The sequence below is a fragment of the Myotis yumanensis genome, unplaced genomic scaffold (genome assembly GCF_028538775.1).
Source record: "Myotis yumanensis isolate MYYU_CA2020_CCGP unplaced genomic scaffold, mMyoYum1.0.hap1 SCAF_6, whole genome shotgun sequence".
NCBI lineage: Eukaryota > Metazoa > Chordata > Mammalia > Chiroptera > Vespertilionidae > Myotis > Myotis yumanensis.
This window is the reverse complement of record NW_027223757.1, coordinates 92,485,321-92,497,799: the sequence shown is the minus strand read 5'-3', so window position 1 is coordinate 92,497,799 and position 12,479 is coordinate 92,485,321. Positions and strand designations below refer to the sequence as shown.

At 59.6% G+C, this 12,479-nt stretch overlaps 1 protein-coding gene across 5 annotated transcripts in view; it reads left to right on the top strand.

Annotated features, from left to right (window-relative positions):
* PACSIN1 (protein kinase C and casein kinase substrate in neurons 1) overlaps window positions 1–11,308 on the top strand; it is a 63,735-nt gene extending 52,427 nt beyond the window's left edge. For 4 of the 5 annotated variants that reach the window (XM_070418732.1, XM_070418734.1, XM_070418735.1 and 1 more), the window contains 9 exons: window positions 1,002–1,127; window positions 2,012–2,168; window positions 3,545–3,780; window positions 4,172–4,327; window positions 4,433–4,608; window positions 5,003–5,123; window positions 5,218–5,345; window positions 5,972–6,159; window positions 6,576–9,160. In XM_070418732.1, coding sequence (XP_070274833.1) covers window positions 1,065–1,127; window positions 2,012–2,168; window positions 3,545–3,780; window positions 4,172–4,327; window positions 4,433–4,608; window positions 5,003–5,123; window positions 5,218–5,345; window positions 5,972–6,159; window positions 6,576–6,685 — 1,335 coding nt within the window. In that variant the 5' untranslated portion in view covers window positions 1,002–1,064 and the 3' untranslated portion in view covers window positions 6,686–9,160. Of the gene's footprint in view, window positions 1–1,001; window positions 1,128–2,011; window positions 2,169–3,544; window positions 3,781–4,171; window positions 4,328–4,432; window positions 4,609–5,002; window positions 5,124–5,217; window positions 5,346–5,971; window positions 6,160–6,575; window positions 9,161–11,066 lie in introns of those variants that run through there. The other variant, XR_011471882.1, reaches the window with a different exon arrangement.
* The last annotated feature ends 1,171 nt before the right edge of the window (window positions 11,309–12,479 follow it).

Genomic DNA, 12,479 nt, shown 5'->3' with positions numbered 1-12,479 from the left:
GGGTGGCAGTGAGCACTGGGTGGGGGTGGGCGCAGGGCAGCGCCTGCCCCAGCCCTGGGGCAGCACATGGCCTAGATTGGACAGCCGTGATGCCGGCCGACAGTTCCAGGCCACACGCAGCTGCCTGCCGCTCACACAGATCGCAGCGGTCTGACCTGCGGGCCAGGAAGCCGCATGTCTGGGACTCTTAGGGACATGGAAGCAGCTCGTTGAAGCCTTTGGGGCTGGGCACAGGGCAGCCAGAGGGCCCCGCAGCTCAGGGAACTCAGGAGGAGCTCAGCCCGGGCGGGGAGGTAGGAGGGGCCCACCAGCCAGTTCCCAGGGAACTGGGTCCAGGCTCCAGGTGGGGGGTTTGTGGAGCATTTAGGGGTGGAACAGGGGCCCTACGTTGGTGGGGAGCTTAGGTGGGTGTTTTGGGCCTGGTGCAAGGAGCTGCCTGGGTCGGGGTGGGCAGTGCTGAGGGGGGCAGATTGAGATGCCAGCTGCAGTTCATTGAGCTCTAATGGTCCTACAGGGTGTCAGGCCTGGGGGAGGGGGGTGGAGAGGGAGAGGGGGCTGTATGGAGATAAGCCAATTGCTGGCCTTGAAGATCTATGTGCCTACGAAACAAACCACAGATTTACAGAAAGCAAATACGCGATTATGTGGCTCTAACTTTCAGCTCTGAGTCTAGGAACACGAAGTAGCAGCACATACCATGTCCTGGTGGCTGGGGCAGGCTTCTGAGAGCGGTGCCCACACTGGAGCTGGAGGATGGATTTGGGGGAGAGGGGTGGAGAGGAGATGGAGTGAGAGGTGGAAGGTGGGCACGAGGGGCACTGCGGGGAGACTCCTGGGGCCACCCTGGGGACGGTTGGTGAGCCAGTCCCTGGGCAGAAAGTCCCAGTTCCAATGCCAGGCTTTGTCTGGGGAGCCCTCATCCCCACAGCAAGTCGGGGCCCGGGCCTGGCATGGGGCATGTGGACCATGTCCCTCATCTCCAGGATCTCTTTCCTCTCCAGCGCATGAGCAGCCCAGCCTGCTGACCGCCGCTCCCCGCCTGTCCATCCTGCCACAGCCACACCATGTCCGGCTCCTACGACGAGGCCTCCCTAGCTCCGGAGGAGACCACCGACAGCTTCTGGGAGGTGAGGCTCTGATACTCCCCAGGTCCTGGGGACCAGACGGCGTAGCCTGGCTGTGGAGGCCCAGGCTCCAGCCACCTCATGGCCTCAGGCCTTGCTCCCCAGCCCCTCGGGCCTCTCCAAAGCCCTCCATGTCCAACAGGCTACGACCACCCACTGAGCCCAGGGCCCCCTGCCCACACCTGCCCCTGGGGACATCCCCTGGTATTTCATGGTGTAGAACAGGCCCCTCCTGGCCGTCTGCTCTGGGGGCGCTGGCTCAGAGTCCTGGCACTTTACATGGGCAGGTGCAGCACTTTACAGCTCACACAGCCTTTCACAGCGGCCCCCTGTCCCTCCCTGTGGAGTGAGCAGAGGCGGAGCACTGGTCCCAGGGAAATGGAGTGGAGACAGGCCAGTATTTCAGAGCCTCCCAAAATATTTGAAACCCAGAAAATGTCTTTTCTATTGGCTTATGAAACCCAAAGTGGAAACTGCCAAACCTAAATTAATAAGTGTTTAATGAGATGTCTACAAAACATAATATTATGTCAAGAAGTTGCAGCTCAACTCAATGCTTATGGCTCTATATAAATAGATTTAGCTCATAAGAATGAAATGAATAATTCATTTGGCCCAAGTCCAAATTATAAAAAACCTTCTGTATTTGTGGCAGAGACAAAATTGTGTTTAAAGTGTGAGGAGGGAGTGTATAGACAGGGGTGTGAGGAGGGGTCCAAGTCTTTGAAAAGGCAGAGGGTCTCAAGGCGCACTGGGATGGTGGTGGCGGGCGCCCCCTGCAGGTCGCGGCGGCCAGGGCGGGCGATCGCCACGGGCGGGGAGGCGGGGAGGCGGGGAGGCGGGGAGGCGGGGAACCATGCGAGTCCTGCACGCTGCTTGGCCGCCAGGTGGGGAACTACAAGCGGACAGTGAAGCGCATCGATGACGGGCACCGCCTGTGCAACGATCTGATGAACTGCGTGCAGGAGCGCGCCAAGATCGAGAAGGCCTACGCGCAGCAGCTCACCGACTGGGCCAAGCGCTGGCGCCAGCTCATCGAGAAAGGTGCTGCCCTCCCCCTCCCCCCCGCCCCGTGCCCATCCCCTGCGCACACCCGGACCCTAACCCCACTGTCTGGATCCTGGGAGCACCCAGCCACCTGGATGCACCTGCAGCCTCCAGCCACAGGGCCTCTGTCCCCACACCTGCACCCCTCCCCTCCCAGACCAAGCCGGGTCTCCCTGCACTTCAGCTCCACTTTGTACAATTTTTGTTTGGATATAAAAACAAACAAACAAAAAAATCCCCAAACTTTGTATTTTGAAATAATTTTAACTCAGAGAAAAGTTACAAGAATAGATCTACATACCCTTCACCCGGATTCACCAGTTCACATTTTACCACATTGGTCTTACCCCTATTTATATGCGTGTTTTTTTAAACATTTCCGTTGGAGACACGCCCCTTCACCCTAAATTCCTCATGTATCTCCTAAGAATAAGAACACTCACGTATGTAGCCATGGTTCAGCTATCAAATTCAGGACACCTACTACAGCCCATATGCAAGTTTTATTATAGCCATTGTTTGCTGGTCCAGGGTCCAATTCAGAATCAGATACTGCATTTAGTTGTCATGTCACTAGATTCCTTTAATCTAGAACAGTTTCAAATTGAAGTTTACATATACTGATTAATGTTTTTTCTCTTCCACTAGACTCCAAATTCCATGAGGGCTAGGGCTTGGCCTCTACTGCCTAGTACACTGCCTGGCACAGAGGTGATGCCAGTATACAGAGGAACAGACTGGGATGTCTGGTCCCAGTAGCCTCCGGGTACCTGTCACCAGTTGGTTCTTCAGTTTTGCATTCAGCCAACATTCCCGGAGTACCTACTGTGTGCCTGGTGCTGTGCTGGGCTTGTGAGAGCTCACAGGGCTGAGGCTTCCCCCCTCTCACGCCCCCGGGGCTCACAAGCTGACAGGGAAGTTAGGGTGGAGACAGAGAGGCAGATGTATAAGAATTCAGTGAGAGCCCTGACTGGTTTGGCTCAGTGGATAGAGCGTCGGCCTGCGGACTGAAAGGTTCCAGGTTCGATTCCGGTCAAGGGCATGTACCTTGGTTGCGGGCACATCCCCAGTAGGAGGTGTGCAGGAGGCAGCTGATCGATGTTTCTCTCTCATCGATGTTTCTAACTCTCTATCCCTCTCCCTTCCTCTCTGTAAAAAATCAATAAAATATATTTTTTTAAAAAAAGAATTCAGTGAGGGCTGCAGGCCAAGGTGTGTGACAGAGCAATCAGACAAGCCTTTCTGGACGAGGTGGCTGTACTTGGGCCCTGGAGGATGGAGAAAACTATAGGGAGAGCGGAGGAGGGTGGTGCGAGGGGGGCCTCTAGGCAGGGGATCATGCAGGCCTCGGGACCCCATGGCCATCTCCTCAGGCCCACAGTATGGAAGCCTGGAGCGGGCCTGGGGTGCCATCATGACGGAGGCGGACAAGGTGAGCGAGCTGCACCAGGAGGTGAAGAACAACCTGCTGAACGAGGACCTGGAGAAGGTCAAGAACTGGCAGAAGGATGCCTATCACAAGCAGATCATGGGCGGCTTCAAGGAGACCAAGGAGGCTGAAGATGGCTTCCGCAAGGCCCAGAAGCCCTGGGCCAAGAAGATGAAGGAGGTGCCCAGTGGGCGGATGCTACAGATGGGGCGAGGGCGGGCGGCTGAGCTCAGAGGGCTGGTCTGACCAGAGGGAGGGGGTCTACAGGTGGGGTGGCAGTGCACTGCCCTCTGGGGTTGTGCCATGGGGGAGCAGGCCGTATCCCCAGACAGGGCAGGCACTGCAGTGCCCACCAGGAGTGTGTCCTGGGGCGGCAGGCTGTGCCCTGCAGGGAGACCTCCACAGGTGGGCACTGCTCCCAAATACCGGGAGCCAGGGCCTGCATCCCTTCTGCCTCTTAAGACTGTGCTCACAGCTCCTGGCAGAGCAGGCAGGTGGGAGGGTTGACGAGTGGCCACATTTGCTCCTGCTCACAAGTAGGAGGCCTGCTGCCTGTTCTGCTTCCCCACAGCTAGAGGCAGCCAAGAAGGCCTACCATCTGGCCTGCAAAGAGGAGAAGCTGGCCGTGACCCGGGAGATGAATAGCAAGACGGAGCAGTCCGTCACCCCCGAGCAGCAGAAGAAGCTGCAGGACAAAGTGGACAAGTGCAAGCAGGACGTGCAGAAGGTGCCAGCCGGGCTGGGCTGAGGGCCCTTGGAGTGGGCGGGGCTGGCCGCTGCGGGTCTGGGTCTCACCGCCCGCCCCCCCCCCCCCCGTGTCCGGTGCCTATAGACGCAGGAGAAGTATGAGAAGGTGCTGGATGAAGTGGGCAAGACCACACCTCAGTACATGGAGGGCATGGAGCAGGTGTTTGAACAGTGCCAGCAGTTTGAGGAAAAGCGGTTGGTCTTCCTCAAGGAGGTGCTGCTGGACATCAAACGTCACCTGAACCTAGCCGAGAACAGCAGGTAGCTGGGCGGGGCCGCACGGTGGCTCGGGCACAGCCAGCAGAGGGTAGAACGGGGGTGCGAGGCATCCCGGGCCCCATGTTACAGTGACAGGAAGGGGAGGGCTGAGCTGTAGGGGCCCAGAGAGAAGAGGCTCCGAGCCCAGTGGCTTCCTGGTGCAAGCTGATGCACACTAGGTGCTCAGGCACATGCGCGGACAGATGGGTGGGTGGCTAAGGGGGGGCGGCGAAGGGTGGCCGCTGGGCATGCCCAAATGGAGACTGCTCCTGGGGAAGCCTGCCTGATCCCCAGCTGGGGGCCAGCACCCTGGTCCCCTAAGAGGGCTCCTGCCCTCACCAAGGATGAGAGAGGCCATGTGCATCTTGCCCCCCACCCCCCGTCTCCCTGTGCGCAGCTATGTCCACGTGTACCGGGAGCTGGAGCAGGTCATCCGGGGGGCCGACGCCCAGGACGACCTCCGATGGTTCCGCAGCACCAGCGGCCCTGGCATGCCCATGAACTGGCCCCAGTTTGAGGTAAGGGTGTGTGGGGGCGGGGAAGGAGTCTGAGAAGGCTGGAAGGGGCCTCGGGGAGCACCCCCAGCCTGACCGCTCCCCTGGCACCCACCAGGAGTGGAACCCAGACCTCCCTCACGCCACCGCCAAGAAGGAGAAGCAGCCTAAGAAGGCAGAGGGGGTGGCGCTGACCAATGCCACTGGGGTGTTGGAGTCCACATCCCAGGCTGGCGACCGTGGCAGGTGAGTGTCTCCTGTGGCGCTTCCTACAGGCCAGGAATTGCTGGGGTTTTACCGTAAGACACAAGAAATGGTCTAAATCACAGCAACCTCATTCTCTTTTCAAAAATAGTGATAGCTAATCCTTTGAGAGCACCTACTGTGTGCCCAGGGACTGTTCCAAGCATTTTTATACATTAACTCGCTGAAGCCTGCAGCATTCTGAGAAGCGTGTAAATATTCCCATTTTACAGATGGAGAAACTGATACCCAGAGAAGTTAAGTGATTGCAGAAGGTCACACAGCTGGTTACTAAGCCTCAGAGCCAGGATATGATGCCCAAGAGTCTGACCCCAGAATCGTCACTCTTAACCACTAGATTGTACTGCCCCTCCCCAAGGAGGAGTCAGATGTTCTCTGGGGTCCCCTTCAGCACCCCCTCACTCTAAGGCTGAGTAACAATGCTAAGAGTCTTGTCTCCCATCTGTTTAAAGAGCTGTCAGTGAGGTCATTGGCTCAGGACCCCTCTTACAAAGCCCGCCCCTGCTCCAGCCTTGATGAAATGTGGGGCCAGCGCTCTGGCTGGGCGGAGGGGCAGAGCTGGGCACGAGGTGAGAGGCAGTTCACGCTGGGCCCTCTCTGCTTCTCAGCGTGAGCAGCTATGACAGGGGCCAGCCTTACGTCACTGAGTGGTCAGACGACGAGAGCGGGAACACGTTTGGGGGCAATGAGGCCAATGGGGGCGCCAACCCTTTCGAGGACGACGCCAAGGGGGTGCGTGTGCGGGCGCTCTACGACTACGACGGCCAGGAGCAGGACGAGCTCAGCTTCAAGGCTGGTACGGTGGGCGGGGCCTGAAGGCGGGGCGGGGCGGGGCCTGAGGGCGAGGAGTGCGGGGATTGGTGGCGAGTGCGCCGTGGGCGGGACCTGGCGTGTGACCTCAGCCCGGGGGTGCCTAGACTTCACTAGGGAGTGGTCGCTGGATGCCCGGGGCGGGGTCAGGACCTCAGAGTAGAGTTGGGGGTTAGGCCCGACCTGGATTGGGGGTCCCCGACTACTGACCTGGGAAATGAAGCTGGAGGCGGATGCCCGGGTGTGGCTGGGGCTGGTCCCCTGGGGCAGGCTTTGGGGCGATAATGGGGGTGGGTTTGGGGTGGGCCCAGCATCAGAGTATGGGAGGGCCACCCCGCGGTGTGGGCCGGAGGATGCCCTCCCGAGCCCCTGTCAAGGAGCTCCTCTGTGTCCCCTTCCCAGGAGATGAGCTCACCAAGCTGGGCGAGGAGGATGAGCAGGGCTGGTGCCGCGGGCGGCTGGACAGCGGGCAGTTTGGCCTCTATCCCGCCAACTACGTGGAGGCCATCTAGCTGCCCTGCTCCCCTCCACACCCCTCACTCCCCCCACCGCCCCTTCTTTCCCACTCTGTCACCCCCCCTTGCCATAGAATTCCAGACATATTTTACGATCAAGCTTTTATTTTTTTAAAAGTCAAAACAGAACAAAACAAAAATACGAAGAGATGGAGCATCTGCAGGGCCGCCAGGAGGCCCGGCTGGTGGGACTGGGTGACGGCCCCTGGGTCGGTGAGGGTCTCGGGCTTAGCCCAGCAGAGACATCACAGTATCCACGCTTCGATCCCACCCGTCTCCTGAGCTCAGAGATGTCTCCTGGACCCTTCTATCCGAGTCACTGCCCCTCCCCAGGCTGCCAGCACCTGTCCCGCCCTGCTTCCCCTGGCAGGTTTCTGACTCCTCCTCCCGCCCCACCCTCCTTCCCCCACAAGGGGCTGCCCGGTGTTTAGTCTTCCGCTGTGCCCTGGGGAGTGCCCTGCCCGGTCCCACCCTCGGGACTGGTGGCCCTGGAGGAGGAATGGTCACCTTCTCCCAGAGGTGTCCGGGTGTCCCGGTGAAGAGGTCCCGCTGCAGGTGGTGACAGTGTCACTGTGGTGTAGGCGTGAAGGGGGGCAGGCCCTCGGTCCTTCGGCACCAGGCTCAGCTGAGGGACCAGGACTCTGCTAGGGCCCTTCTTCCCAGCTGCCCATCCTTCAGAGCCACCCCCTTCGGCATTTGCAGAGACACAACCCCCCATCCCAAGTCCTAGGCCGGGGCGGGGGTGGGGGGGTGGGGGGGGTTAGGGGCCCCAACGCCCAGGGCAAAGCCAGCAACAGTAGCAGCTTCCTCCCATTTCCCGGGAGGAGGGCATCATGCTCACCCACCCTCCCTCCCTGCACACCCATCTAAAGCCAGAGCCTCAGGGGGTTCGGCCAGCCTTCAGACCGAGCCTTGGGGCCTCCCATTCCGCTCCCCTTCTCTGGCCTGCCTGGGGAGACACCGCAGGCAGCCGTGGGAGCTTCCAGCCTGGGCCCCTGGGGGCGGGGGGGGGGGGGAGCCCGCAGCCAATAGGAGAGGCGTGGGGTTGGCAGGAGGGAGGAGCCCTGGCCCAGGAGCAAGGCAGTCACCGAGTCTCTCTTCCTTGTCCTGTCCCCACAGTCACAGCCCTAGCACAGAGCACCATGCCCCGGCTGGCAGCCCCCGGCCTCACCTCTCCAAGCCGGGGTCTCAGCTTGAGGAGTTTGGGGTGGAGGAGCAGGGCCTGCCCAGAGTGGCTTTCCTGTGGCTGTGAAGGAAAGTGGTGCTGGTTACGGAGGGCGGGTGCTTGGGAAGCAGGCCAAGGCAGGACAAGACCCCAAGAGGAGGGGCTGGCTGGGAGGGAGTCTCCCAGAGCCGGGGGTGAGGCCTTGAGACTCCCTGCGGTACCAGGGGAGCCACTGGCCCTCAGGACTGCAGACCCCTCCCCGCTCCCGTAGCACCTGGCCCCCTGGGCCTCTAGGTGAAGACAGTGTGAGACCCCAGCCCCGCTGTCGCCCCTCAGCCTCTTGCTCCTCGCTTCTCCCCACAGCCCCCCGTCAGGTCAGACCCCGCCTCAAGCCTGGCCCTGTCCATGTGAGGACAGAGGGTCTCGGCAGACTGGCCAGGGCCTGAGCTGGGGCAGGCCTCCCTCAGGGCCAGGGAGGAGGGTGGGGACAATAGCACCCCTAGGGACAGGCACACTAGCCCCCCACAGCACCCCCTTTCTTGTCACTGCTCTCTGAGCCTCTGTTACATCCTGAGGTGTGTCCTAGACCCCTCAGAGCCCGGAGCGAGATTCCGGAAACCCTCAGCCCTCCCAACTCCAGAACAAAAGCCCCTCCGCCCCTCCAAGCAGGAGCTGGGGTGGGGGCCTCTGCCTTCACCACCTGCCCCTGGAAGTCAGGAAGCTGCCACCTTTGCACCATGGGGCCTGGGCTCCCCCTCTCTGTGCCAGTAGCTTCCTAGCACCTGGGGAGGGGCGGTGCCCTGCTGTCCCCTCAGCACTCTAGCTGCCCACTCCCGGGCAGGGACTCAAAACCCCATTCCTTCTGAGCATTCGGTCCCAGGTTCCTCAGGCCTGGAGCGGAGCGTCTCACGTGGAAGACCCCCTGAGCTCCCGGGCCCGGACCCCCGGTCAGTGCTGGTGTCAGGGCCCTCAACTCCGCGTAGGGGCAGAGCCCCTCACTGTGCCCACCAACTCCTGTAGCTGCAGCGCCCGCCCTCGGGCTCAGCGAGTAACGTGTTTCATCCCAAGTCAACCACGTCTCAGCCTGGCTCTGCAAGAGGCCGGGGCTGCCCTGCCACGTCTGCCACCCGGCTCCTGACTTCATTAGTCCGACACTTGTGACACTCCGAGAAGTGCTGTGGTCTCAGCAATGCACCTGTTTTGTACATGATTGTGTAATTTAAAGGTATATAAATATAAATTATATATATATATATATAAGCTGTGATTGTATGACTGTGGATAAAACCAGAACTGTGTCAACCTGGCTGGGTGTTGTGATCTTGAGTCATGTGTCTTTCGAGGCCTGTGGTTGGATGTCAGGGGGTCGGGGAGTGCCCAGGACAGGATGACTGGGGGCTGCCCGGCTGACCACCAATGGGCTGGGGAACTGAGGGCTGGTCCCTTCGCCTTCCAGGGCCCCGGGTCCTGTCTGTGGGGGGACAGTTACATCTGAGGCTCCTGAGTGGCCATTCGGGTCCCGGGTGCCTGGGGATGAGCACTGACCAGGGGAGCTGGACATGCGGGGTCCCAGACTCATGGCTCAAGGGCGAATTTGACCCTTGACCAGGTTTCAATTTTTTTAAAAATTCCTCATCCAAGGATATATATACACAATTTTTTAAAAATTTTATGGAGGGAGGGAGAAAGATAGAGGGATAGAGAGAGAGAGAGAGATCGATTGGTTGCTTCCTGTACATTCCCCAACCTGAAACCTAGGTATGTGCCCTGAGTGGGAATCAAACCCAAAACTTTTGGTGTATGGGCAACACCAAACACCTGAGCCAAGCAGCCAGAGTAACAATTTCCCAAGTTTTAAAGCAAAGTTCTAAACGTGATTACTAACAGACTGTGGAGTCTCAGAGTGAAGGCAGGGGAGGGAGGAGGGTGGGAAGTGATCAACCAAAGAACTTGTATGCATATATGCATAAGCCATGGACACAGACAATAGGGTGATGAAGGTCTGGGGCGGGGGCCGGGGGAGGCTAGAAGGGGTCAATGGGGATACATAAGACTTTCAACAATAAACATTTTTTAAAATAAAAAAATAAAATAAATTCAGTTCTTTATATCCCATATAATAAAAGGGTAATATGCAAATCGACCAAACAGCAGAATGACCGGTCACTATGACATGCACTGAACACCCGGGGCAGACACTCAATGCAGGAGATGCCCCCAGGTGGTCAGTGTGCTCCCACGGGGAGTGCCACAGAGCCAGAAGCCGGGCTGATGGTTGGCAAGGGCAGCTGTGGTGGTAGGAGCCCCTCCTGCCTCCATGGCAGTGCTAAGGATGTTTGACTGCTGGCTTAGGCCCGCTCCCTGCCCGTCAGTCTGACATCCCCCAAGGGCTCCTGGACTGCGAAAGGGGTAGGCCAGCTGAAGGACCCCCACCCCAGTGCACCAATGTCGTGCACCGAGCCTCTAGTTTTATTATTATTATTATATTACTAAAGGCCTGGTGCATGAATTCGTGCATGGGTGGTGTCCAGCCTGCCCGGCCCCAATTGGGGAGGATTGGGGCTGGGCCTGTCAGGAGGAGAAGATGGCAGTAGGTTGGCCGGCTGGCCCACCCTGATCAGGTCCAATCAGGGCCAGGCCAGCTGGGTGAGGGGCCATGGGCGATTGGGATTGGGGGGCCAATTGGGGGCAAGGCCAGCCATGGGGAGGGGCCATTGGTATTTGGCCGGCCTGCCCTGCCCCTGATTGAAGTGGGGGGGGGGGCTGATCTGGGATGGGGCTGGGTCAGGGGAGGGGCTGCAGGAGGTTGGCCATCCAGCCCCACCCCCTATTGGGGTGGGGGTGTGATCAGGGGTGGGGCCGGCTGGGGGAAGGGGTTGCGGGCCTTTCACGGTGGGGTGGGCTGACCATGGATGGGGCTGGTGGGGGGTAAGGGTGGGGAAGAGGAGTGGGGGGGCATTTGGCCAGCTGCCCTGCTCTTCATTGGGGTAGGAGAGTCTGATCAGGGGCGGGCCGCCCAGGGGGAGGGGTCAAGGGAGGTTGGCTGGCTGGCCCCACCCCCTGATTGCCGGTTCGCTGACCACAGTGGGCATCATAGCGACCTATCATTCAGTCGTTTGGTCGTTATGGTCATTACGGCGTTAAGGTCACTGGCTTTTTATAGAAAGAGATATTATATGTATTATATTATATTTATTATGTTATTTTTTTCAGCCTCTGAGAGATAGAAATTCCATTATTTGTGACCAAAGGCATCCTAACCACAGCACTCTGTGACCGGGCCATTCTGCTGTTGGCAAAAGGCCAGGAGGCCAGACTGTGTGTTCTCGCTCTCTGCACTTAGTGATTCTGGGCAGAGTTTGGCGGAGACCCAACCTGACACCTTCAGACCAAGCTGCTATAAATGAAAACCTTGCCCCTTGACATTTCCTCATCTCCCCATTCCCAGGGGCCATAACAAAAAATAAATAAATAATAAAAGTGATGACTACGGCCAGTGGTTCCTGGTGGTCCAGTCCCAGGCCCCCTGCGTGTGCCACAGGCCCCTGTGCCTGCCTGACCCCTGACACCATTTCTGTGCACCCCCCGCCCCCTTAGGGCTCCTCCTGGAGGATTTCTCAGGGGAGTGGGCACGACTGGAGCTCTGAGCTCTAAGCATGGTTCTGCCAGGCCCAGGCCCGGCCTCAGCCCCTGCTCCAGCCTCCACCCCCTGACGGGTCTCCTCTGGAGCAGGGCAGGGGTCCCAGCTTTACTACCAGCTCGCCGTGTGTCCCCACTCCCCCCGCCCCCACCCCTGCACCGGGTCTCCGCTCTACTCCCCCCCCCCACCCCCCGGCCCCCTGATTGGATGTCTCCTGAGGCTCCTCTGTCCCAGCAGCCTGTCAGGCGCTGACACAAACCCCATTATTCAAGGCAAATGTACTACAGTCCACCCCCTCCCCCCCCCCGCCCCCGCCACACACACACACAGCCCGCTTTCCCCAAGCCTCAGGGTGTGCTCAGCGCAGGGAGAAAGGGTCCAGATGGGGGTTGGATCTGTTCTCCACCAATAGCCTCTCCCCCAGACCCACCTGCAGTGACCAGGGCCTGGTTTCAACCAAATGGCGGACTCTTCATGTGAAGACCAATGGTTGCCTGGTCTCACTTGCACAGGCGGCTCCATGCAGTGGTGGGAGCCCTGGATGCGGGGCCGGGGGGAGGGTCAGGGAACACCCAGGCGGGCTGGTGTTCTGATGGGCAGGTGGGCAGAGGAGAGGAACCCAAAGTTTGCTGCCAGCACAGGAGGTGTCATGGATGGGTGTGTGCCGCAGAGGGGACGCCCTATGCCCGTGGCAGATCCTCAGAGCTCCCCTCATGGAGCTCCCGCTCCCACAGTTAGCCACTCACCCCCTCGCTCCCAGCCCCTGCCTGAGCTCAGAGCCTCTCCAGGCCCGGACCCAGCTGGGGCTGTGGAAGTAGGTGGCTCCCGGGACCAAGATGGGGGCAGATGGGTGGGATGAAGACAAAACCAGTTCAGCAGAGCCAAGCAGGACTCCGGCCAGGGTCCCAGTCTGCGTCCTCCCAGGGGGTGGGCAGGCAGCAGGGGCCCAGGGAGGCCCAGGCTTGCGGCCCCTCCTCCAGGTCCAG